At 48.9% G+C, this 26,398-nt stretch overlaps 2 protein-coding genes and 1 long non-coding RNA gene across 3 annotated transcripts; all 3 read left to right on the plus strand.

The window, feature by feature from the left end:
* The first annotated feature begins 3,012 nt into the window (after positions 1-3,012).
* TUBA (tubulin alpha chain-like) lies at positions 3,013-5,773 on the plus strand. The gene is made up of 4 exons (NM_001405813.1): positions 3,013-3,301; positions 4,020-4,254; positions 4,339-4,709; positions 4,825-5,773. The coding sequence occupies exons 1-4, from the start codon at positions 3,209-3,211 to the stop codon at positions 5,479-5,481; spliced, it is 1,356 nt and encodes a 451-aa protein (NP_001392742.1). The 5' UTR covers positions 3,013-3,208; the 3' UTR covers positions 5,482-5,773.
* A 1,082-nt stretch (positions 5,774-6,855) lies between these two features.
* Positions 6,856-7,745, plus strand: LOC123182734 (putative disease resistance protein RGA1). The gene is made up of 2 exons (XM_044595398.1): positions 6,856-7,154; positions 7,196-7,745. Exons 1-2 carry the CDS (start codon positions 6,856-6,858, stop codon positions 7,743-7,745), a joined length of 849 nt encoding a protein of 282 aa, XP_044451333.1.
* A 3,593-nt stretch (positions 7,746-11,338) lies between these two features.
* Positions 11,339-19,862, plus strand: LOC123182736 (uncharacterized). Its single transcript, XR_006492294.1, has 3 exons — positions 11,339-11,352; positions 15,010-15,011; positions 19,733-19,862. It is a non-coding gene; the product is annotated as an uncharacterized lncRNA (long non-coding RNA).
* The last annotated feature ends 6,536 nt before the right edge of the window (positions 19,863-26,398 follow it).

Below are 26,398 nucleotides of genomic sequence, written 5' to 3' on the forward strand. Positions count from 1 at the left end.
TGGCAACATGGAAAAGTTACAAAAACCTGATCTCCCACAAATAAAAAGCAATGTTTTTCGGAGAACCCTACATGGGATTGCTAATTTGCCATGGTCAATTGCAGAAAGGAAAAACGCAAAAAAGAATTACGTAATAAGTTTGGCATGGTCTAGTTAAATAAATTGTCATGGCAAAGCTAGTTGTTCTTTGCCATGCTACAAAAAAATTGCCATGGTAAAAAAATAAAGTAAAAATAAAATTGTCATGATAGAGAACGAAAAAGAAGATACCATGGATTGTTTAGTAAAATTTGCCATGGTTCATGTAAGCAAAAACTTCCCACAAAAGCGATGAAAGTAATTGACGTGTTTCATAAAGTAAATTTATCATAGTGCATAAAAGCAAAACTTCCCATAAGCGATGAAAGTTACATTTGCATGGATGTGTGATACAATAAGAAGTAAATTTGCCATATATATGTAAAAAGCAAGTTTGCCATGGCAAAATGAAAGATAAATTTGCCATATATATGTAAAAAGTAAGTCTGCCATGGCAAAATGAAAGATAAATTTGCCATGGCAAAATAAAATATAAATTTGCCATGGCAAAATAAAATATAAATTTGCCATGGCTGTAAAGTAAAATTTGCAATGCCTATAAAAGTAAATTTGCTATGGCTATAAAACTAAATTGACGGTGCTACAAAGTAAATCTGCCATGTTCTTAAAAGGCAAAGTGTTAGGAAGATCATTTCCGAAATAACAACTTAGACATGGTATTGGTAAATAGCTAATTTGCCATGATCTACATGAGTACATAGTAAGAATTGCCATACCGCGGTAGAAAATGGCTAATTTGTGAAAGCATCTTATGAAAAGCAAAAAAAAGCATGTTCATACAGGCTGAACATGTAAACATGCATCTTGCTTAGTTGATTTAAGTGGCAATTTACAGAGACCTATAAGGAGAAAAGCTAATATTCAACAAAGTTATGAAAAGGATGGCAAAACTGCCTGCCGTTGTACAACAAACACAAAAAGTACACCACAAAAAATTATATTATTTTTCGAGGTAAAAAATCATGTCAGATGTTCAGAAAAATGTTATGAGTGGGAGTGTCCATGGAAACTCACGTACATGTAGCAAAAATACTTAACAATCCCATGGCAAATTAACAATTAGATGGGCATGTGTAAAAAATTTGGAGACATGGCAAACTTGATGGCATGGGAAAATTCAAGGGATCCATGACAATTTCAACAAAATTGCTGCAAAAATGCAAGGGAGCACAAGAGGTACCCGTGGATGTGGATGTTGGGAGGCTTTCGGGTGCGAGCTGAGGTGGCGTATGTAGGTCCAATCCGGTGGTGGCGGCGTCGATCCTTGCCGCGTCGTGCTGCACCCGTGGTGCAGACCTGGCCAAACGGGCCGGCCCGGCACGGCCCGACGTGGCACGTTTAATAGCCGGGCCGTACCGTGCCGGCCCACGGGCGTGGCTCTCTGGCCCAGGCACGACCTGATTATTAAACGGGCCGGCCCGTGGCACGTTTAGCACGCTGGCCCATCTGATTTTTAGCCTGTTGGGCTGTATTTTAGGCCTATTAGGCTGTAATTTAGGTCATATATATATATAAAAAAATCTGAAAAAATAAAACGGGCCGTGCCGTGCCGGCCCGCGTGCCCAGCCTCCAGGCCCAGGCATGGCCCATGGCGTGCCGCGTGCCGGGCCTAGCCCGTTTAGCTCGGGCCGTGCCGTGCCTGGGCCGTGTCGTTCCTGCGTGCTACTGGGCCGACCCAGTTAGCACGACCCGTTTGGCCAGCTATACCGTGGTGTGAGGCTAGCTGCATGACCGGTTCGGCCATGATGGTGGAGGCTGTGGCGGAGCAACGCATCGACGGCAGGAGCAGTAGGGCGAGTCGTACTCGACCACACATAACGTTGCGTCTGCTACTCATCTTCCGCATTGCGCCTCACCGAGCAGTGTAGTGTCGGCTCCCCCTTCCGCGTCCGTCTCCACATTGCGACCACCTTGCACCCGGCCCCCGATGACTGGGAGCACTGGATGCAGTTGTTGTTGGAAGAGACCGCAGTGGGCGAGGGAGAACAACCGTAACGGGGAAAGGAAGAAGAGCCATGGCGTTGCCCTTAGCCGGAGAAGCTCGTGCCATCTCGATTTGGAGGTGTAGCACTCGCGTGGACGTTGCCCGCTTCCTGGTTCTTGAGCCCGTTCACCGTCGGCAAGGGCGCGCGACGCCGCCTTGGGTGAGGAGGGAGGTTTCCGCGATGACGGTTGTTCCCGATGGGAGGATGCGGCCAACACAGTTATTGCAAAATGCCGGTGGGGAGAAAGAACAACGTGGTGAGAGTGAGCACAAAGAGATGAATAGGGGCATGGGGTTGCGGTCGTTGTGGCAGCAAACTTGCCGTGAGATTCGTGCTAACGATTCAATGGTGAAAAATGCGTTTCATCCGTAATCCTACAAACCGACGTCTTTTTTTAGTGATTTCGATTTTTAGTACCTCTAATATTCCGTACTGTCTTATTATATCTGATAGATTTTTCCGAGGAAAAAGGTAGAGCAGAGCCCCCTATCTATACTTGCCCATGGGCAGCCCGGCCCGGACGGCCCGACCCAACCCGGGCTATAAAAGCCCGACCGGGCCTTGCCCATAGGCTAGGCCTGGACCTAGATTTTGATCCCGATGACCGGGCCAGCCCGGGCCCGGGCCCATCGTTTCTGTAGTTTAAGGAAGAGGCCCGGCCCGAGGCCCGACAAGCTTTTTGCATGATGGGCCAGGCTTGGGCCTGATTTTTAGGCCCGATGACCGGGCCCGACCGGGCTCAGGCCTAGGTTTTCTCCATCGGCTTTGGTAGGCCCGGCCGCCCGACGGATGCCCAGGTATACCCCTTTGCCCTCTCTCACCGTGCCAACTACTCCAATCATACTTGTCTCAAACAAAAAAACTACTCCAATCATACGTGAGGGCGCGGATGCAAAAACACCCCACACCAATCATCCACGCGAGGGCGCGGATGCAAAAACGCCCGCAGTCCAGCCAGTGCCGCTCCGCTCTATATAAACGAGCCGAGAGCGGGGGGCGGAAACCCTAAGCAGAGTGGGGAAAGGCGTCTTCGTACTCGCCTCTCTCCGCGCATCCTAGCCTTCGCCCTCCTCCTTCCCCATTTCGCCAGCGGCGCAGCCCACCAACCACCCCCACCCGCCGCCATGAGGGAGTGCATCTCGATCCACATCGGCCAGGCCGGCATCCAGGTCGGGAACGCGTGCTGGGAGCTCTACTGCCTCGAGCATGGCATTCAGGTACGGATCCATCCGCTCGCCCCTCCTCCCCCCTTGGCATGTCGTGTTCAGCGTCGGATCTGGGGTTTGTAGTGGTTGGTGGTGCGCTCGGTCGGCCGGATCTGGCGCAGATCTGACTGCGGCTGGTCAGATCTGCGGTTGCTCGAAGGGAAAAACCTGGATCTGACGGAATGCAGGGTGCATGCGGTCGATTCTGTGGGTCGATCTGGTGTTGTGAAGGGCGCGGCCGGTTCGAATTTGAATTTTTAGGTGTGGATTTACTGGATCTCAGATCTGATGCAGTTCGCACCTGCTATGGTGGTTGTATAGGTTTTCCTTGTTCCGGATATGACCAGTTTTTCCCGAAACTGAATCCATCGGTTTGAAAAGCCACTTGCTAGATAGAATGTGATCTGTATATTATAATAGGACGCCAGATGTATCATCTGCTCTTGTTAGAACATCACTGATCTGGCGCACACTCGTTTTGTTTGATCTGCTCTGTGCTGTACTGTTTAGATCTGATCGAATTCTGCTAGATCCGGTGGTATCTGTTCATGCATGTAATGTATCCTTGCTGATGGTTCTGAAATTCACATTGCCTGCTGGTAGAGAAATGCATCTCTAACTGATTACCGTACTTATCTTGTTGCTGCCAGGATCCTTTTCTTGTCCTGTTGCTACAGAATTTAGTATGTTAGCTCTACAGCTTTAACACTGTTTAATCCCCCCTGTGCAGCCTGATGGCCAGATGCCCGGTGACAAGACCGTTGGGGGAGGTGATGATGCTTTCAACACCTTCTTCAGCGAGACTGGTGCTGGGAAGCATGTCCCCCGTGCTGTCTTTGTAGATCTCGAGCCCACTGTGATTGATGAGGTGAGGACTGGTGCTTACCGCCAGCTCTTCCACCCTGAGCAGCTTATCAGTGGCAAGGAGGATGCAGCCAACAACTTCGCCCGTGGTCATTACACCAGTAAGTGCTGTGCTTGTTCTTTGTTATTATGACAGTATTCACTCTTGCTCCTTATGTGGCTAACTTTTGCTGCTCCTATTGCAGTTGGCAAGGAGATTGTTGATCTGTGCCTTGACCGTATCAGGAAGCTTTCAGACAACTGCACTGGTCTCCAGGGATTCCTTGTATTCAACGCTGTTGGAGGTGGAACTGGCTCTGGCCTTGGCTCGCTTCTCCTGGAGCGCCTCTCTGTTGACTATGGAAAGAAGTCCAAGCTTGGGTTCACGGTGTACCCATCTCCCCAGGTCTCCACCTCTGTTGTTGAGCCATACAACAGTGTCCTGTCCACCCACTCACTCCTTGAGCACACTGATGTCTCTATCCTTCTTGACAATGAGGCCATCTATGACATCTGCCGCCGCTCCCTTGACATTGAGCGCCCAACATACACCAACCTCAACAGGCTTGTTTCTCAGGTACAGTCTTGTTTCTGCATGGTTACATGTTTTCTGTTTGATGTTTGTTTCAAGTTGCACTTCCTAATAATGTTTGACTGGGATCTAATTCATTGGTTAAACATCTAATGTGCAGGTCATTTCATCACTGACAGCTTCCCTGAGGTTTGATGGTGCTCTGAATGTTGATGTCAATGAATTCCAGACCAACTTGGTGCCCTACCCGAGGATCCACTTCATGCTTTCCTCCTATGCCCCAGTGATCTCAGCTGAGAAGGCTTACCATGAGCAGCTGTCCGTTGCTGAGATCACCAACAGCGCCTTTGAGCCTTCGTCCATGATGGCCAAGTGCGACCCCCGCCACGGCAAGTACATGGCCTGCTGTCTCATGTACCGTGGTGATGTTGTGCCAAAGGACGTCAACGCTGCTGTGGCCACCATCAAGACCAAGCGCACTATTCAGTTTGTTGACTGGTGCCCCACTGGCTTCAAGTGTGGTATCAACTACCAGCCACCAGGTGTCGTCCCAGGCGGTGACCTTGCCAAGGTCCAGAGGGCTGTGTGCATGATCTCCAACTCCACCAGTGTCGTCGAGGTCTTCTCCCGCATCGACCACAAGTTTGACCTGATGTACGCCAAGCGTGCCTTCGTCCACTGGTACGTCGGTGAGGGCATGGAGGAGGGAGAGTTCTCTGAGGCCCGTGAGGATCTCGCTGCCCTGGAGAAGGACTATGAAGAAGTTGGTGCTGAGTTCGACGAGGGTGAGGACGGTGATGAGGGCGATGAGTATTAAGCCTGCCTCCTGGTGCTTTCCCAAGGCTTGCTACTGCTATCCTATGATCTGCCCGAGTGGCTTTATCTGTTATCTGTCTGTTTGAACGTTTGCTTTGTGGTGTTTGTTTTACAACCTGTTGTGTTGTAAGAACCTTGTATCTTTGAACCTGCTTTGCACCTTGGTTAATATGCATGCTATCTGGTTATCTACACCATAGCCTCCATTTTCCTGTTTTATAATTTGTATTGTTTCATTTGTTTTACTGTTGAACTCTGCCTATTGTCTCAACATAGCCGGTCTGAAGCCCGAGTGAAGGAGTATGGTTGAGAGGCTTGGTGAGCCGTTGTTAAAACTCAGCCACTTTATGCAGTTGAAACCCAAAAGCCCTAGCCGAACTTGTTAAACTCGGCCACTCTTATGCAGATTAAACCCAACAGATCGCCTACCCCAAATTAGTTGCAATGTGTCTGCGTAATGATGATCGAACCTAATTTGAAATGCTGTTGCTTCCAGTAAGTGCCACGCTTGTACAAACCTAGAGTTTGAACTGGAATTGAGGAAATGTTTGTCGTGTTGCCTATTTTACAGGTGCCTGAAGTTTCTCCTATATCATCACCGACCTAATTTGATCTTCAGGATTAAAAGATTCAGTAGTAGCCACAAGCTTAAAAAGATTCAGTAGTAGCCACAAGCTTAAAAAGCAGCAAGTATAAATCACAGGCAAGAAATATACAAGACCTATATAGTTTTGCAAGTTCGTAAATTGCTTGTTTTCTGATCGACCATATCAGACTTAACTCAGATCTGTACTCTATTCTTTAGATAGATGGCAAGAGAATATGATATGCTGGTGAAGTATGTCCAAATAACATGGTTCAGTGTTCAAGCACGAAGCCAGTCTCCATCAGGGGGTGTATCTGTAGAAGATTTGCATTATCAGTTTGGGTCCCAATAATTTCTATTAACACCAAGCAATCCCCACACCGCTAGAGCTGCAGCTCCCACCGGCGTCAAACCCCCAATTATTGCCCCGGCGACGCGAGTTACGGCGGCCAGCGGAGTGCAGACGGGCGTACGGTGGCGTGCGCCCGTCGGGGAAGAGTCCCGTTGCTCCCCTGTCCATGCTTCCCCACACGACACCACTCCCCGGCGCTGAGCAGGAACGCCGACCAGGCGGAGGACCTGCTGGATGAGCTCCACTATTTCCAGATCCATGACAGGCACCACGCCACCACCCAGGCCAATTTTCTCCGTCATGGCCGCAATGCTCTCCGGCACACTGCCACTAGCTGGGCCGCGTGCTTTTCTTGTCCGTCTGCCCAAGATCATGATGACAAGTTACGTTTCCACCCAGTGATCTTCTCCAGGAAAATCAAGTCGGTGTTACAGGACATGCAGACCCACTGTGATTCCATCTCCGATTTGCTTGGCAATATCCCAAGCAGCAGCATGGCAGTCACCCTGCACCGGCCTCAGATTGGATCCACAATTATACAAGATACATTATATGGTAGGAGACACACTTTTGAGGAAACTGTCAACCGTGTCATCAGCTGCGAAGATACTGTTTCTGTTCTTCCTATAGTTGGTCCGGGGGTATTGGAAAAACAACTTTCACTCAACACCTCTATAATGATGCAAGGCTGTATAGTGATACTGGGGGTGAAAATTATTTTGAAGTCAGGGTCTGGGTATGTGTATCGACTGAATTCGATGTGCTTAAGCTCACCAGGGAGATCCTTGGCTGCATACCTGAACAAGAAGGAATCAACGGTGTTGCAAATGAAACAACCAATTTAGACCAGCTTCAGAAATCCATAGCACACCGTCTCAAGTCCAAAAGGTTTCTAATTGTCTTGGATGATATATGGAAATGTGACGGTCAGGATCAGTGGAAGACCCTGCTAGCTCCGTTCACAAAGGGGGAAACCAAAGGAAGCATGGTAATTGTCACAACTCGATTCCCAAAGGTAGCAGACATGGTGAAAACACTTGATCCACTAGAGCTGCGAGGTTTGGAGTCTAATGACTTCTTCACATTCTTTGAAGCATGTATATTTGGTGATCACAAGCCTGAGCATTACGAATATGAGTTAGCTGATATTGCAGGAAAAATTGCAAATAAGCTAAAGGGTTCCCCACTAGCAGCCAAAACAGTTGGTGGACTATTGCGCAAGGACCTATCTCAGGAACATTGGAATGAAGTTCTTAAAAAACATGAGTGGCTGAAGCAGCAAAATAATGATGAGATCATGCCATCTTTAAAAATTAGCTACGATTAGCTCCCTTCTGAGCAGATAAGCTAAAGGTTCCCCAGTCGCCGCCGAACCCCCTCGCCGTCCAAGCCGACGGGAGGGGATATGGGCGACGCCCTCCCTCCCCTGGCCCCCTGATACACTCCCACTCACCTCCCTCACTCCTCTCCAATCCTCCCTCGTCCTCTCCGTCGAGGGGGAGAAGCCCCGAGCCCACTATCGTTGCCCGCCGCCGTCCACCGCGGCGACCGCTCCCTTGTGCTCCTCCGGCTGGTCCAACACCTCTGTCGTCATCCGCCGCTACTGCTACGTCAACTCGCCCGAGCCGAGGAGCCTCCCAACGCCGGATCGCCCCGCCTTTCTCCCTCGGATCGACGCCGGCGACCTCCTCCCACTCCGGTCGGCATGCGGCTCCTAAACTGTCACTGGGCCTACGTGTGCCTCCTCGGTGAGCTCCGCGTGTTTCCCCTCTACCTCCCCTTCGCCTTGTTGCCTCTAGCTGCCCCTGCCACCATGCCCGGAGCTCCGCTCCACCGACCATGTCGCGCCCGCAGCTTCGGCCATTGAAACCCGCGTCCGAGCGTGTCACCGAGTTCTTTGGGTCCCCAAGAACGCGTAGCGCTTGCTCTTTCACCGAGCCATGTAGTGTAGCGTCATCACCGTTCGCGCGTGCTTCGGCCGCCGCTCGGCCTTGCTGCTGTCACCGATTCTGGCCGTGTCCGGTGCAGGCGCTTGCGTAGATTGACGCGGCCCGGCGCGCTCAGCTCGCCCTGCTCCGTTTGCTCGCCTGTGCGGCGATCCTGAGCGTCGCTGCCATCTCGGGTGGTCGCCGAGACCACCAGCGGGCGTCCGGCGTCCAAAACCGACGATGGGTCACTGCCATGTGGGCCCCACTCGTCGGGGTTTATATTAGGGTGCTAACTGAGGGAGTCCTGGACTAAGGGGTCCTCGGGCGTCCGGCCTGTTATCTGTTGGGCCGAACTGATGGGCTATGAAGACATGAAGGCCGAAGACTATACCCGTGTCTGGATTGGACTCTACTTGGCGTGGAAGGCAAGCTAGGCGACCGATTATGAAGATTTCCTCCTATGTAATCGACTCCATGTAACCCCAGATCTCTCCGGTGTCTATATAAACCGGAGGGCATAGTCCGGATAGGACAGATTCATTACCATATACTCATAGGCTAGACTTCTAGGGTTTAGCCATTACGATCTCGTGGTAGATCAACTCTTGTAACACTCATATTCATCAAGATCAATCAAGCAGGAAGTAGGGTATTACCTCCATAGAGAGGGCCCGAACCTGGGTAAACATTGTGTCCCCCGTCTCCTGTTACCATCGATCCTAGACGCACAGTTCGGGACGCCCTACCCGAGATCCGCCGGTTTTGACACCGACATTGGTGCTTCATTGAGAGTTCCACTGTGCCGTTGACGAAAGGCTCGATGGCCCCTTCAATCGTTGGTAATGGCGTCGTTCAGGGAGAAACCTTTCTCCCCGGACAAATCTTTGTGTTCGGCGGCTTCGTACTACGGGCCAACTCGCTTGGCCATTTGGAGCAGGTCGATAGCTACGCCCCTGGCCATCAGGTCAGTTTTGGAAGCTTGAACTACGTCGCGGATATCCGTGGAGACTTGATCTTCGATGGATTTGGGACCGCGACGATCGCTCTCCTTCTCTCCGATGAACATGACTCAAATCTGTCATCGGAGCACACCCAGGAGATGGATCCTGTTGCTGCAACGGCCTCAATACCGAAGCAGGTCATCCCCTCCGAGGCCATAAATTCCGCGGCGTTGGAGCCGCACACGGATTCGACATCCTGCAATGCTGGCATTAATGGAACTCCGGACTCGCCTCCGGCTACATGTTCCAGATCAAGTGCGCCTGCGGACATCGAGCTGGATCGGTTATCAATTTTCGAATTTAGCGCCGCAGACATCTTTCAGCATTCGCCTTTGGGTGACGTACTAAATTCTTTGAAGAACTTGTCCTTGGAGGAAGACTCACAGCCGAACTATGTTCGGTTCGAGCTAGAGGCGGACGACGAGGAATTTTGCTACCCACCCGCCACCCACTTTATAGCCACCGTCGACGACTTAACCGACGTGCTTGACCATGGCTCCGAAGACATCACCGGTATGGACGACGATGCTAAGGCCAAGACCCGCCATTCACTGGACGTTGGACGGCCACCTCTTCGTACGACGTATACATGGTTGATACACCCAAAGGATCTGGCGACGACAAAGAAGAGCCAGATAATAATAAACCTTCTGAGACGCAGTCCAAGCGCCGGCGCCCCAAACGCCGTTCTAAGCCTCACCGCTCAAAAGATAGCAACACTGGTACCGGAGAAAATAGTACTCCGGGCGACGCCGAAAACAATGAAGACCCTGTCGGTGCTACATCCGGACAGGAGGAACATGACGACAGACAAGACAACCCTGATGAGCAGGCCATAGAAGATGACTCGGGGGACGATAGTTACCGTCCACCCTCCAAAGAGGAGACAAGCCTCGGCAACGAAGATTTCATCGTGCCTGAGGACCCTCTGGAGCAGGAGCGCTTTAAGCTTGAACTCATAGCCACCGCAAGGAGCCTGAAAAAGAAACAGCAGCAACTTCAAGCTGAACAAGATCTGCTCGTCGACAGATGGACTGACGTCCTGACAGCGGAAGAATACGACCTCAAGCACCCAGCCAAGAGCTACCCGAAATGCAGACTGCTACCTCAATTCGATGAGGAGGCACCGGAGCACACATCTCCCCCGCGTAATGCGGAACGACCACGACGTGGTCGAGACAGGGTGGCCGACCGGCCACCATGCGGTCGGGATAAGCGGCAACTCAGGCTGAACAGCAGCCTGCCCAACCGCCCCGCAAAAATAAAGACGGAAGAGTTCGGGGTCACACGTATGACCTCCGGCAGACCCTGGACAGTAGAGTAGGACATACAAGATCGATCTACGGATCGCGAGAACGTGCCTCGAGGCACGAAGACGGCCACCTATTCGGACGTGACAAACCTAACAATGCCCGGTCCGAGCGCCGCAGCGACACAGCCTGGTATAGAGGTGCCGCACACCCTCTCTGCTTCACAGACGAGGTACTGGATCACGAATTTTCTGAGGGATTCAAGCCCGTCAATATCGAATCATACGACGGCACAACCGATCCCGCAGTATGGATCGAGGATTTCATTCTCCATATTCATATGGCTCGAGGAGATGACCTCCACGCCATTAAATACCTCCCACTCAAGCTCAAAGGGCCAACTCGGCACTGGCTTAACAGCCTGCCTGAAAATTCTATCGGCAGCTGGGAGGACTTGGAAGAAGCTTTCCTAGACAACTTCCAAGGAACCTATGTCCGTCCACCAGATGCCGATGACTTAAGCCACATAGTTCAACAACCCGGAGAATCAGCCAGAAAATTCTGGACTAGGTTCCTAACCAAAAAGAACCAGATCGTCGACTATCTGGATGCCGAAGCCCTAGCGGCCTTTAAGCATAGTATCCGGGATGAATGGCTCGCCCGCCACCTCGGCCAAGAAAAACCGAGGTCGATGGCAGCCCTGACGGCACTTATGACCCGCTTTTGCGCGGGAGAAGATAGTTGGCTGGCCCGCAGTACAAATACGGCCAACGAAATAAGTCCCTCCGAGGCCAAAAATAGCGTCGGCAAGCTCCGGCGCAACAGAAACAAACGCCGAGGCAATGGCGATAACACCGATGACACAACAGTTCACGCCGGATTCAGTGGCTCTAAGTCCGGCCAACGAAAGAAGCCCTATAAAAGGAGCAGCGGAAAACCATCCAGCTTGGACCGCATACTCGATCGTCCTTGCCAAATACATGGTACCCCAGACAAACCAGCCAACCATACTAACAGGGATTGACGGGTCTTCAAACAAGCCAGCAAAGTAAATAACAGAAGCAAAGAAGGGGAATCACAGAGCGAAGACGACGACGAAGAGCCCCGGCAGCCGAACACTGGGGGGCAGAAGAAATTCTCCCCCAAATCAAAATGGTGAACATGATATACGCTACACACATCCCCAAAAGGGAGCACAAGCGAGCACTCAGGGACGTCTACCCGAAGTTCAATCCGCGGTCATCATTCCCGATCACCCCCGCTCGATGAGACCACCCAACTAGCATCTGGCATGGCGGTTCAGCCGCACTGGTCCTCGATCCAATCATCGACGGATTTCACCTGACTCGAGTCCTAATGGACGGCGGTAGCAGTCTCAACCTGCTCTATCAGGACACAGTACGTAAAATGAGCATTGACCCTTCACGAGTCAAGCCCACGAAGACTACCTTTAAAGGAGTCATACCAGGTGTAGAGGCCCGTTGTACGGGCTCAATAACGCTGGAAGTAGTATTCGGTTCCCCGGATAACTTCCGAAGCGAAGAGCTAACCTTCAATATCGTCCCATTTCGCAGCGGCTATCACGCACTGCTCGGACGAACCGTATTCGCTAGATTCAACGTGGTGCCACATTATGCTTATCTCAAGCTCAAGATGCCCGGTCCACGTGGCGTCATTACAGTAAATGGAAACACGGAACGCTCCCTCCGTACAAAGGAGCACACTATCGCCCTAGCAGCAGAAGTACAGCGTGGCCTTCTCAAGCAGCACTACAATCCGGTTGCCGAGCCCCTGGACACCATTAAGAGGGTCCGGACTATACCGCAGCAGGACAACCCGGCTCGTCAAAGGGCCAAACTAGCAAAATTCGGCCTCCGTCCAAGCCCAGACGAGGCAATGGTATTAGTACCGCGAGCACATAAGCTACGCACTCATGGGTACTGACGGAGGCAAAACTCGCTCGCAATCCACAGTATGGCTTGATAGACCATGGGATTCGCATGCTTCTGCTTTTTCTTTGTACATGTCTTCTTCTCTTTTCAAGGGCTATACGGACGACCTGCCTGCAGAACACTCCAAGGAAGCAAGGAGCTCCGGCGTACACAAGAACCCCCAGGTGGTTTCTAATAAACGATTCATCTACTTGTTTTACATACCCGCATGCAGCTCGCCCTTGGTTACGGCATTTTCAATAGCCTTACTTGCTTATCACATTACTGGTACAAAGTACGCCTTGACGTACCGATTACATAACAACGGTGAATAAATAGTGGCGTCCGCTCACTCACCTCAGTATTTATTACTCACTGCACACGTACACCATGGTACGCACTAATACGCCAGGGGCTTAAGTACACCCCACATCACGGCAATAAAAGTCCGAACACTTTTACAGTACAGTTCGGCACCCCGAACTTATAGCATTATATGCATCGGCTCCGAATCATGTCTTTGGTCAATAGTTGGGTTGCCCGGCTCCTGTGCTTACTACGTTCCGCTATATCGGCTAGGGCAGTAAAGGGAGAACTACTGCGATTGTGTCCCGGTTCTTCCGGACGAGCACCTCAGTAGAGAAAGCCAAAAACTGACAGTCATGATGCGGCGAGAGCCGGTCAGCTGTTCGCGAGGTTCTAAATTGTTGGAGATTTTTCCCGCTTCTTGCGAAGAATCGGTTCTTTCAATTAGGCGTGTATAGCGCCCCTAATTCGGCCTTTCGAACACCAGGGGCTTCGCCGACTTTATTAATTGTCAAACTCCTATGGCTAAGTGGGGGCGGTAAAGGCCGCATAGTCTGATTGCCTTGTTCGCTGCGCTAAACACCTCCTTTAAGGACCATAATGTGGAGTAAAGAGTGTTTAGATTTATCCCGAACACCCCCGTACTATCTACGTGGGGGCAGAAGCCAACGACTGGTCATCCCTCAGATTTAACAAACGGCCGCACATGAGGTAAAATTTAAAAATCACATACATTATACTACATAACATCCTTGTTCCATATTACAGGGCAAGATAATACACATGTTCTTACGGGAATATAATATCCTTCGAACATTTCTCCGCCGCAAGGCGGGACCCCTCCAGGACACCATCAAAATAATGCTCGGGTCAACGATGCTCCTTGCCCTCTGGCGGTCCCTCGGTCATCAGCTTCTTGGCATCCAACTTCGCCCAATGCGTCTCGACGTGGGCAAAGGCCATGCGCGCACCTTCAATGCAGACCGACCGCTTTACGGCTTCGAGCCGCGGACAGGTTCTCACAAGCCGCTGCACAAGTCCGAAGTAGCTGCCAGGCATTGGATCGGCAGGCCACAACCGGACTATAAAGTCCCTCATGGCTAGCTCCGCCAACCTGTGCAGCTCGACCAACTGCTTTAGCTGGTCGCTGAAGGGCACCGGATGTTCGGATCCCAGATATTGGGACCAGAACAGTTCTCCGTAGACATCCCTTCCTCGGCTCTATAATGCTCGGTCGCATCCGACGCACTGTGCGGCAGACCTGCAAATGCCCCTGGAAAACCAAAATTAAGGATAAGTACAAGGGACGTTGCTTCTACACGCCCACTCTGCATGGTGAAGAACTTACCCGCCGCAATCTTCTTGGCCATCTCGACTTCCTGGAGGGCGCACTGGGCTTCGGCTCGCGCATCCTGAGCACTCTGGCGAGCCTTCATCAATTCGGACTCTTGCGCCTTACAATCGCGCTCCAGGGCCTCAAATCTCTCTATCGCGCCCTGGAGCTGTCGCTGCACCTCGCCAACCCGGGCCTCGTGCTTTTCGCGCAAAACACGCTCTTTGGCCGCTTTGTCCTCGGCCTCGGCTAGCACCTTCTTCAGGGTTGCCACCTCGACCGTGGCCCCTAATAAAGTTTACGACGTTTTAGACAAGTCGGACTACTCATTTTTTTTCAAAATGTACCTACAGGTTATTGCATACCTTGGCTGTCCTCCAACTGCTTCTTCACATGGTCGAGCTCCTCCTCGGCCCGCTCTAGTTTCTTCTTTAGTCCTGAGACCTCCGCAGCATGAGCAGTGGCAGCTTGTAGGGATACCTGCATATTCACATAGACAACTCACGTTAGACTCCTGCAATTTTTTGATCCTCTGTTCGGCCTTTTCTTCCCGAACACCAAACAGAGTATCAGGGGCTACTGTCTACACTGTGATACTTTTCCTACAATCACATTACTTACCTCAAAGCCTATTAGAAGGCTAGTGCAGGCTTCGGTCAGTCCGCTTTTAACGAACTGAACCTTCTCTACTACCGTGTCCATAAGGACACGATGTTCATCCACGATAGAGGCGCCTCATAGCGCCTCCAGCAGATTGTCCGGTGCCTCTGGCTGGACAGAGGTCACCGGTGGAACAGGCACACTCCCTCCTAGCGGGGAGTGCCGTTCGCTGGACCCCGGAGCCGTGTACATCTCCGGAAGGGTATCCAGCTGAGGGCCGAAGGAAACTCGGGCCCCATCACCAGTCCCCATGGGGGCTTTTTCCCCCATGTGCCCGGCGTCCGAGGAGTCGTCCTGGGGCGTCACCCCGATGATCTCCGGAACCTCCCCCCGGCCTGGGAAAGTCTTTTTGGACACCACCTCGTCATCACCCTTGGGTGAGAGGGAATGAGCAGGTGGCGGAGACATGCTAGCCATCTCCTCCGTGTTTAGCGAATCCTCAGTCGAGGATCGCGGAGAGCCATCGCGTGCCGGACTGCAAGGACAAAATTTACAATATGTCAATATCACAAACCAGAAAGGCCAGATATTTGCAAACTCTGATGCTTACGAAGCGGCCCGAGGCTTGGTCCGGCAAGGCCGTTCCGGACTGCTGTCGACATCCCATGCGGAATTATCCGCGAGGGAGCCTCTAACCCTCTTAGGCGTTTTATCCTCTGGGCTTGCGGGGGCCGCTCTCTTCTTCCTCCCCGCCTCAGGTGGGGAGTCGTTTTCTTCTTCCTCTTCATCGTCGTCGTCAGAGGACGAAGAGGAAGTCTCGCTTCCGGACGTCTCGTCCGGAATGCTTCTCCGGCGAAGGCCCTTCTGGGCCCCTTGGGCCGCCTTTTTAGCCGTCTTCTCCGACACCTCATAAGGTGCAGGGAACAACATCTTCTCCAATAATAGAAATTCCTAGTCCCCGGGTAGCGGAGCTGGACAGTTAATCTTCTCGGCCAGCTTAATCCAGGCCTGAAAATAGGGGAAGGAAGCTTAAATCTCCCCTCAAAATATGCTAGTAGGGGATACTCCTTGAAAACATTAAAGGAACTGACCGGGTTGGGCTGGCGCTTTAAGCTAAGCCCGCGGTCTTCGGTCACAGGTGGTGGCGTTTCGCCGGTCTTGAAGAGCACCTTCCAGATTTCTTCGTGCGTCATGCCGAAGAGCTCCAGTAGCGTCTGGTGCTTGGCCGGCTCGAACTCCCACAAATTACAAGTTCGGCGTTAGCACGGAAGGACCCGACGAACAAGCATGACCTGGACTACGTTGAGAAGCTTGATCTTATTTTCTATCATGTTCTGGATGCACGATTGGAGCCCAGTCAGCTCGACCGAGGGACCCCAGGTTAGGCCCCTCTCTTGCCAGGAGGTGAGCAGCATCGGGATTCCGGATCGGAATTCGGGGGCCGCCAACCAGTCAGCGTTGCGTGGCTCGGTGAGTAGAACCACCCCGATTGCCACCCCTTCACCGTCTCTGCAAACAAACCTTCAGGCCAGGTAACATTGGGCATCTTGCCCACCATAGCGCCTCCGCACTCTGCTTGTCGACCGCGCACTACTTTCGGCCTCACATTAAAGGTCTTCAGCCATAAGCCGAAGTGAGGCGGGATGCGGAGAAAGGCCTCACAAACGACGATAAACGCCGAAATGTTGAGGATGAAGTTGGGGGCTAGGTCATGGAAATCCAGCCCATAGTAAAACATCAACCCGCGGACGAATGGGTGAAGAGGGAACCCAAGCCCGCAGATGAAGTGTGCTAGAAACACAACCCTCTCATGGGGCTCGGGAGTGGGGACGACTTGTCCCTTGGCCGGGAGTCGATGAACGATCTCTTTGGCCAGATACCCGGCCTCCCGGAGCTCCTTGATATCCTTCTTCTTGACGGAGGAGGCCATCCACTTGCTTCCAGCTCCGGATCCGGACATCTTTGGAGTACTTTCTCGAGCAAGGGAAAAGCTAAAAGCTTGGGCACTAGAGCTCGAAGATGGAAGGGCTGAGGGCGTGGGTGAATGAGAGGAATCCTTACCTCCTTATAGAGGCCGCGAATACCAAGCGCCTCCCCGCTCGCCTTGAACTCGCCTATTCCCAAGGGCCGTGCAAACGGCGCGGTTAGGTTAGCCATGCCTACATTGATGAGAATCCCGCAATAGGGGGGCACGACCTTTGCATCGACAAGACGTGCCAATAGCAACCGCGTTTTGAAACATGGGATGGCGAAAAAAACGGTTTGAGATTATGGCCAGATAGACATAATGTCGTGTTGTAAAAAGCTGTCAGCAGATGGGACTTGTGTAAACATATGTATATATTCTCTCTGCGATTGTGCATGGTGTGTAACAGGTCCGGACACAATCATCACATCCGAAGACTATCTTGGAGTTCGGAAAAGGGGGAACCCGCCTTGCAATGCCGAAGACAATCTGCGCGCCGGACTCCTCGTCATTGAAGCCAGGTTCAGGGGCTACTGAGGGAGTCCTGGTCTAAGGGGTCCTCGGGCGTCCGGCCTGTCATCTATTGGGCCGGACTGATGGGCTATGAAGACATGAAGGCCGAAGACTATACCCGTGTCCGGATTGGACTCTACTTGGTGTGGAAGGCAAGCTAGGCGATCGATTATGAAGATTTCCTCCTATGTAACCGACTCCATGTAACCCTAGATCTCTCCAGTGTCTATATAAACCGGAGGGCATAGTCCGGATAGGACAGATTCATTACCATATACTCATAGGCTAGACTTCTAGGGTTTAGCCATTACGATCTCGTGGTAGATCAACTCTTGTAACACTCATATTCATCAAGATCAATCAAGCAGGAAGTAGGGTATTACCTCCATAGAGAGGGCCCGAACCTGGGTAAACATTGTGTCCCCCGTCTCCTGTTACCATCGATCCTAGACGCACAGTTCGGGACGCCCTACCCGAGATCCGCCGGTTTTGACAGCGACACTAACCCCTGCCTAACACTAACCCACTCCGTTAACCGCTCACTAATCCGTGGGCCCACGGCCACTAATTTAACTCGAGACAATATTTCAATTTAACTAAACCCCCTGTTAAAATATGTATCGCTTACACACGGGCCCCACTGGTTAGTATTGACCAGTCAACGATCCTGTTGACTGGACCTGCTGACTCAGAGGCCCCACCAGTCAGCCTCTACTGACTAGGCAGTTGACCCAATTAACTGGGCCCACTGGTCAGCCTCTCTGCGGGTCAGTTGGGTATAGTTCTGGGTACACATAGCAATTACTGAATAAACTTCTAATTAATAATATTTCAGGAAATTCCAGAATATGTTTAAATCTTTGAAAAATCATATAAATTAATCCATAAGTCATATGAAAATAATTTATATATGAAAATTGCTTAGAAAAATACAACAAATCTGAATATGCAATCTGTTCATCTGTCACATGCCTCTAGCATGATGAACATGGAACCGTCCCCTCTCTTTCATCTGTCCGGAAAATGCAAAGCGCCGGGAAAACCCCTCTGGATGTTTTCCCTCTCCGTCTCCAATGTGTAGTACTACGTTAGGTCACCCTAGTACTACGTCAGGTCACCCTTGCTTTATATTTATTGTTTCTTCCCCCTCTTCTCTCCGGTAGACACCGAGACCGACGCTGCTGCCGGGTACGACTACGCCCTTGACGTCTAGCCACTTGCAGCAGAGCTTCCAGGCAAGCAAACCCCCCTTGATCATTCCCATATCGCCCATTCCATTCTCTCTTATGCTTGCATTCGATTTTGCTACTATACTTGATTGCTCCTATTCTGATGCATAGCCTGCTTTTGTAACCACATTTGTACCTTACCTGCTAATCCCAAATGCTTAGTATAGGTCGGTTAGTGATCCATCAGTGACCCCTCACCTTGTCCCTGTTGCCCCCGCCGTATTACCAGATGACACGATCAACGTGATCGACGTTCAGGGCCCGACACATCACCTCACCCCCTTTAGTTGTATGATTCTCCCAACACATCACCTCACCCCCTTTAGTTGTACGACTCTGTAGAGCTATCGAGTGCCAAGGGTGATACCTCGTAACGCACTCCAGATGATAACTATGTAGTGTAGCTAATCGGCCATGGTCTGTCGAGGGTGATTCCTCCTTTACCACTCCCGATACGGCTCTGTCGTGCAACACATCAAGTGTCAGCCTCGAGGGTGATTCCTCCTTAGTTCATCTTGACGGTTACATCAAATGGAATCCATCGAGGGTGATTCCTCGGATTCCTCTTTGGTGCATGGACACACGGTTACATGGACTTTACCATAGAACCATATTAAAGATGGGTCGGCGCAAAGGGGTACCCGCGAGTGATGTGAAGTCGGGTTGACTTGGAGGGTACCCGCAAGGTAATTACTAGGCACAGCCGGGTAAGGCAGACCGCCCTGGAGTGGGCTGGGCCTGGCCCTTGTCGTAAGTGCTCAAGACGGGGCAACAGGGGCACTGATCGTCACCGCGTGCTCCCAAGACACTAACGGTTTGGGTATTTGATCTGAGTTGGTCATTGACCTATACGCACTAACCGCCACACGGGAACAGTTATGGGCACTCGGCGCCGTATGTATCAGCCGAAGCTCTCCAGATGTCAGCGGATGAGCGGCACGCGCTCGGGTGGTCCGCGTAAGCACCTACCTTGTATAAGGAGGTTGCGAGGACTGATTCCGGTTGCATTCGCAATGTGCAAGAGTGCAACGGGCGATGGGCCCAAGACCCCTGCGCGCTTAGGATGTAGATCGGTATGCTGGCCTCTCTGTTGAGCCTAGGTAGGGCTACGGCGTGTTGATCTTCCGAGGCCGGGCATGACCCTGGAAAGTGTGTCCGGTCAGAGTGATCGAGTGTGTTGGGTAATGTGGTGCACGGTAACAGGACGACTCGAAGTTGTGTCCCGATCTTAAGCCTCGAAAATGGATGGCGCTGAAGCGCGCGACCCACACCCGGCCATCTGGGCGAGCGCCATGCCCCGATGAGTAGGAGGGCGTGGCGGCCGCTGCAAAACCCGGGGCGCGAGCCCGGGCGGAGCGGCCGTCGGTGCAGATCTTGGTGGTAGTAGCAAATAGAACTGGATACTGAGATGTGAAATGGATATGATGGCTCCAGGATTGCTTTCTCGCCGGGAGTCGAGAAGGATCTTTGGGCGCCAATTCTACAACATGCATGCTACTTATAATATGCTATTCTATATTCTTCTAAATGCAGCAAGATGCTTGAAGATGCTAGTCTTTGATAGGCCAGGCTTTCCCTTCTCTTCTGACATCTTGTAGTTTAGTCCAAAGATATAGCCCCATTCCTTTGATACCAATGCATACTTAGCATAGTTCTGATGTAAGTCTTGCGAGTACTTTGGATGAGTACTCACGATTGCTTTGCTACCTCTTTCCCCTATACCCGATTCTTGCGATCAGATGGCGGATCCCAGGAACCAACTTCTACCGCCGACGACTACTACTACTACCCCGAGGTACCTACTACTACGTGGAGTCCGCCGATGACCAGGAGTAGTTAGGAGGCTCCCAGGTAGGAGGCCTTGCCTTTTCGATCGTTTCTATTGTTTGTGTTAGCCTTTTTAAGGCAAACTTGTTTACTTTATGTTTGTACTCAGACATTGTTGCTTCCGCTGACTTGTTTGTATTCGAGCCCTCGAGGCCCTTGGCTTATAATATAAAGCTTGTATGACTTTATTTTGTGTCTAGAGTTGTGTTGTGATATCTTCCCGCGAGTCCCTGATCTTGATCATACACATTTGCGTGTACAATTAGTGTACGATTTAATCGAGGGCGTCACAGACCGAATGATATAAAAATAATAATAGTGCAAGAGTGTCGTGCACTAAGCTGGAATCTGCAAATATTTTATTCAAATGAGAAGACAAAGTAATATGGGCTCTTTGTCAGATCAACAATAATGCATATAGAGCCACTAAACATTTTCATCATGGTCTTCTCCTCACAATGACTCAACAAAAGAAAAGAATTTCAAAGAAACACACTGAAATATTTTTGGAGTTAACGAGGGAAAAACAAAAAGAGAAAACTATTTACACGGGAGTAACAAGTAAAATAAGAAATGGGAAATCTTTTTGGGTTTTCTTTTAATACTACAACTAATTAAACTAGAAAGAAAAACCAAAAAGAAGTGAGAACTATTTTTGGATTTTCTCAAAGTTTTTCAAACACACAAGAAGAAAGCGTGAAAATAAAACTAATATGGATTATACAATGAAAAAGGATGAACACCGACAACTGGAATGAAATGTGTGAACATGAATGTAATGTCGGTGGGAAATACGTACTCCCCCAAGCTTAGGCTTTCGCCTAACTTGATAGTCACCATCCGTAGTAGCCATCTGGTCCCATGTGAAAGTGTTGAGAAGGAGGCACCTGAGTGTCCCAATCTTGGGGCTCCTCCTCTGCCGCTGCCAATGCGGTCCGGTAGGCTCGCAGGATGGTGTATCCATTCCTAGCATGAGAATCCAACAAAGCAGGTGCGGACAATGGAATAATATCACGAGTTTCCTCGCTAAAAACCAAGTTATAACGAATGTGGTATAGAAGCACATGAGCATCTATAAAGTGATGGTTCTCCATCGACTGGTGATCTAGATAAACTCTAGGCAACAAGTAATCATGGGGGCGTATCTGAACATTAAAACGTCTCGCTAGGCGAGTAACATAAATGACACAACGAATTTTGCCCTTCATCCTGTTAGTGTGTAGGCGGCTTGCAACGACAGCGCCAATGCTATAAGTGTTATCATTGTGAAGTGCGTGACATAAAATGGCGAGGTCGGGGGCACATAGTGCGCTATCTTGCTCTCTAGAAGTCAAGCATTTCCCTATGAATAAAGTAAAGTAGTGCACAATAGGAAACTGCAAGCTAGTGGCTCGGGCGTGAGACACACCCCTTTCCTCACCCAAAGTTAAAGTGAGGAGGAAGCCCTCAAACTCCTCCAGTCGAGGCTCTTGAATTTCCCCATCAGAGGGAATCAAGCATATCTCACAAAATTCAGTAAGCGGTATCTGGTGATGCTCAGTGTATAAGTCAAAGCGCACCTTAGGGGGTTTGAGCCTATTCAAGAAATGAAAGTTTTGCACAAAAGAATTTGTAAGGATGTGGTGTTGGTCACGCTCATCTGCGAGGAAGTCAGTAAGTCTAGCATTTGCAACGAATTGCGTGAACTCTTGGTAGAATCCAGCTTCGTTCATGAAGGCAATGTGTGGCCATTCGCACGGCCGGACCTCCGTCCTACACGGGATGTTGATGTCATTGTCTGAGGATTCCCCAAGGACTCCCTTGGTATTCCGCTTCGAGGAACTCCTCTGGAAGATATTCATTTCTCCTACAAACAAATTTCTGATTTTTTTGGGCCACAAAATGATGTCAACAAAACTTCACAAGATTGATAGCAACTACTCATATGGATGTCTAGAGGCTATATCAAGCATTCAAACTACTTGGAACTCAAAGGATTCAACATACAAGCTCATTTTCGGTAGCACCAAGAGCAGCTAACTATGCAAAATATAATCCACAAAAACAAAAACTAATTGGAGCAATGGAGGAGTTACATACTAAGTAGCAATCCCCCAAAACAGTTTCGGAAATGGAGCCCCGAGCAAAGAGATCGGAAATCTCAGCTTTGGGAGAAAGAACACGCGAGAGAGAGAGAGCTACCAGGAATTTTTGCTAGAGGTAAGAGACGAAGTGGGCTGAAGGAATAAGTGAGGGGTCCCTATGGGACCCACAAGCCACCTAGGCGCGCCCAGAGGATGGGCGTGCCCTGGTGCCTCGTGGGCACCTGGGACACCCCCCTGGGATGTTCTCAATCCCAAAAATTCTTAAATATTCAGTAAAATACATGTAAAAATTTCAGGTCATTTTGAGCACTTTCATTTTTGGGCACTTTTTATTGAACATAATTCAGAAAAGAGGATAATCATGGCATTTTATTGCATTTAACTACAAATAACAAAAAACATAAAGTGAGTACTGATACGTCTCCAACGTATCTATAATTTTTGATTGTTCCATGCTATTATATTATCTGTTTTGGATGTTTAATGGGCTTTAATATACCTTTTTATATTATTTTTGGGACTAACCTATTAACCGAAGGCCCAGTGCAAATTGCTATTTTTTTGCCTATTTCAGTGTTTCGCAGAAAAGGAATATCAAACGGAGTCCAAACGGAATGAAACCTTTGGGAGAGTTATTTTTGGAACAAACGCAATCCAGGAGACTTGGAGTTGACGTCAAGGAAGCAACGAGGCAGGGAGGTGCGCCCCCACCCTCGTGGGCCCCTCGTGGCTCCACCGACCTACTTCTTTCGCCTATATATACTCATAGACCCCGAAAACATCCGAGAGCACCACGAAACCCTATTTCCACCGCCACAACCTTTTGTACCCGTGAGATCCCATCTTGGGGCCTTTTCCGGCGCTCCGCCAAAGGGGGAATCGATCACGGAGGGCTTCTACATCAACACCATAGCCTCTCCGATGATGTGTGAGTAGTTTACCACAGACCTTCGGGTCCATAGTTATTTTCTAGATGACTTCTTCTCTCTCTTTGGATCTCAATACAAAGTTCTCCTCGATTCTCTTGGAGATCTATTTGATGTAATTCTTTTTGTGGTGTGTTTGTCGAGATCCAATGAATTGTGGGTTTATGATCAAGATTATCTATGAACAATATTTGATTCTTCTCTAAATTCTTTTATGCATGATTTAATATCTTTGCAAGTCTCTTCGAATTATCAGTTTGGTTTGGCCTACTAGATTGATCTTTCTTGCCATGGGAGAAGTGCTTAGCTTTGGGTTCAATCTTGCCGTGTCCTTTCCCAGTGACAGCAGGGGCAGCAAGGCACGCATTGTATTGTTGCCATTGAGGATAAAAAGATGGGGTTTATATCATATTGCTTGAGTTTATCCCTCTACATCATGTCATCTTGCCTAATGCGTTACTCTGTTCTTATGAACTTAATACTCTAGATGCATGCTAGATAGCGGTCGATGTGTGGAGTAATAGTAGTAGATGCAGAATCGTTTCGGCCTACTTGTCACGGACGTGATGCCTATATACATGATCATGCCTAGATATTCTCATAACTATGCGCTTTTCTATCAATTGCTCAACAGTAATTTGTTCACCCACCGTAGAATTTGCTATCTTGAGAGAAGCCACTAGTGAAACCTATGGACCCCGGGTCTATCTTCCATCATATTAATCTCCCGTCAACTTGCTATTTCTGCCGCCTTTTATTTTGCAATCTTTACTTTCCAATCTATATCATAAAAATACCAAAAATATTTATCTTATTATCTCTATTAGATCTCACTTTTGCAAGTGGCCGTGAAGGGATTGACAACCCCTTTATCGCGTTGGTTGCAAGGTTCTTATTTGTTTGTGCAGGTACGAGGGACTTGCGTGTAGTCTCCTACTGGATTGATACCTTGGTTCTCAAAAACTGAGGGAAATACTTACGCTACTTTGCTGCATCACCCTTTCCTCTTCAAGGGAAAACCAACGCATGCTCAAGAGGTAGCAAGTACAGAAGGTTGTGCCTACTAAATTCATCGACCACATGCCTCTAAAATAGAATCCATTAATAATTAAGCTTGATCAAGTCTTATTAACAAACAATTTCTGATTAGCATGAAACCGAAGAATCTTCGTAAAACACTAAGTTACCTCAACGGGGATATGCATCTCCCCAATTATAAGTGTTTCATATTTCTTTTTGACAGTAGGAAGAGGAATTTGAAAACTTCCAATAGTAATTTTCGGAGTCTTTTCAATAAAATGAATACCATTTACTTGAAATTGTTTCTTCGAGAAGTGCACCGTATGTTCATTACCATTGATATGAAAAGTAAGCTTGCTTTTGTTGCAATCAATAACAGCCCTGCAGTATTCAAAAAGAGTCTACCGAGGATAATCGACATGTTGTCGTCCTCGGGCATATCAAGTATAACAAAGTCTGTTAAGATAGTAACATTTGCAACTACAACGGGCACATCCTGACAAACACCGATAGGTATGGCAGTTGATTTGCCAGCCATTTGCAATGATATTTCAGTGGGAGTCAGTTTATTCAAATCAAGTCTTTTATATAAATAGAAAGGCATAACACTAACACCAGCTCCTAAATCACAGAAAGCAGTTTTGACATAATTTCTTTTAATGGAGCAAGTTATAGTTGGTATTCCTGGATCTCCTAGTTTCTTAGGTACTCCATCCTTAAAATAATAGTTTGCAAGCATGGTGGAGATTTTAGCTTCAGGTAATTTTCTTTTATTAGTGACAATATATTTCATGTATTTAGCATAAGGGGCCATCTTTAAAATATCAGTCAAATGAGTACGCAAAAAGATCGGCTTAAGCATTTCAGCATAGCGTTCAAATTCTTCCTCATCCTTATTATTAGATGGTTTAGGTGGAAAGGGCATGGGTTTCTGAACCCCTGTTTCTCTTTCTTTACCATGTTTTCTAGCAACAAAATCTCTCTTCTCATAACATTTGTTTCTAGTAGGTGGGTTATCAAGATCAATAGTAGGCTCTATTTCAACATCATTGTCTGGTTGAGCATCTACATGAACATCATCATTGTCATTATCTTTATCACTAGGCGAATGTTCATTACTAGATTGAGTTTCAGCATCGGAAATAGAAACATCATTATTTTCCTTAGAAGGTTTTTCTATCTCAGGTTCCCTAGAAGTATGCAAAGTCCTATCATTTTTCTTTTTCTTTATAGACAAACTAGGTGCATTTCAGGATAAAGTGGCTCCCGAGTCATTCTACCTCCTCTAGTCATTACTCTAACATCATGATCATTCACATTATTATTCATTTCACTGAGCAACTCATTTTGAGATTTAGCAACTTGTTCTAACTGAGTTTGAACCATAGAAGCATATTTACCTACACCTTTGACATCATTAACAATTGTAACAACAAGTCTCTCAAGCGATCAATCATGTAGGCATTTTGTTTTAATTGTTTCATAACATGTGCATTGACTAGGAGATTTATTATAGGGGATATCACCTTCATCAAACTTTATAAGAGAATTTACCTCTACCACCTGTGGTGGTGTGTCAAGACCATGTATTTCTTCAATAGGTGGTAAATTCTTAACATCTTTAGCTTTAATACATTTTTCCTTCATACATTTCTTTGCTTCTTGCATATCTTCATGACCGAGAAATAAAATACCCCTCTTCTTCGGAGTGGGTTTAGGCGGTGGTTCAGGAAGAGTCCAATGATACGTGTCCAACGTATCTATAATTTATGAAGTATTCATGCCATGTTTACAACAATTCTATATGATTCTGGTATGATTTGATTAGAACAAACCCGGACTGACGTTGTTTTCAGCAGAACTACCGTGGTGTCATTTTTTGTGCAGAAATAAAAGTTCTCGGAACGAGCTGAAAATTTACGTAGAATATTTTTGGAAAATATAAAAATACTGGAACGAAAAGATATCGTTGAGGAGTCCCGAGGCAACCACAAGGGTGGAGGGCGCGCCCCTGCCTTGTCATCGCCTCGTGGGCCCCCTTGACTTGTCCCCGATGCCAACACCTC

The sequence above is a fragment of the Triticum aestivum genome, chromosome 1D (genome assembly GCF_018294505.1).
Source record: "Triticum aestivum cultivar Chinese Spring chromosome 1D, IWGSC CS RefSeq v2.1, whole genome shotgun sequence".
Classification (NCBI taxonomy): domain Eukaryota; kingdom Viridiplantae; phylum Streptophyta; class Magnoliopsida; order Poales; family Poaceae; genus Triticum; species Triticum aestivum.

Excerpts from the sequence above, each read along its gene's own strand:
- LOC123182734 (XM_044595398.1), top strand. The coding sequence starts at position 6,856 with ATGCAGACCCACTGTGATTCCATCTCCGATTTGCTTGGCAATATCCCA. Across the intron at positions 7,155-7,195 it reads ATTTTGAAGTCAGGGTCTGG|GGAGATCCTTGGCTGCATAC; the intron begins GTATGTGTATCG and ends TAAGCTCACCAG.
- TUBA (NM_001405813.1), top strand. The coding sequence starts at position 3,209 with ATGAGGGAGTGCATCTCGATCCACATCGGCCAGGCCGGCATCCAGGTC. Across the intron at positions 4,255-4,338 it reads CGCCCGTGGTCATTACACCA|TTGGCAAGGAGATTGTTGAT; the intron begins GTAAGTGCTGTG and ends CTCCTATTGCAG. Across the intron at positions 4,710-4,824 it reads TCAACAGGCTTGTTTCTCAG|GTCATTTCATCACTGACAGC; the intron begins GTACAGTCTTGT and ends TCTAATGTGCAG.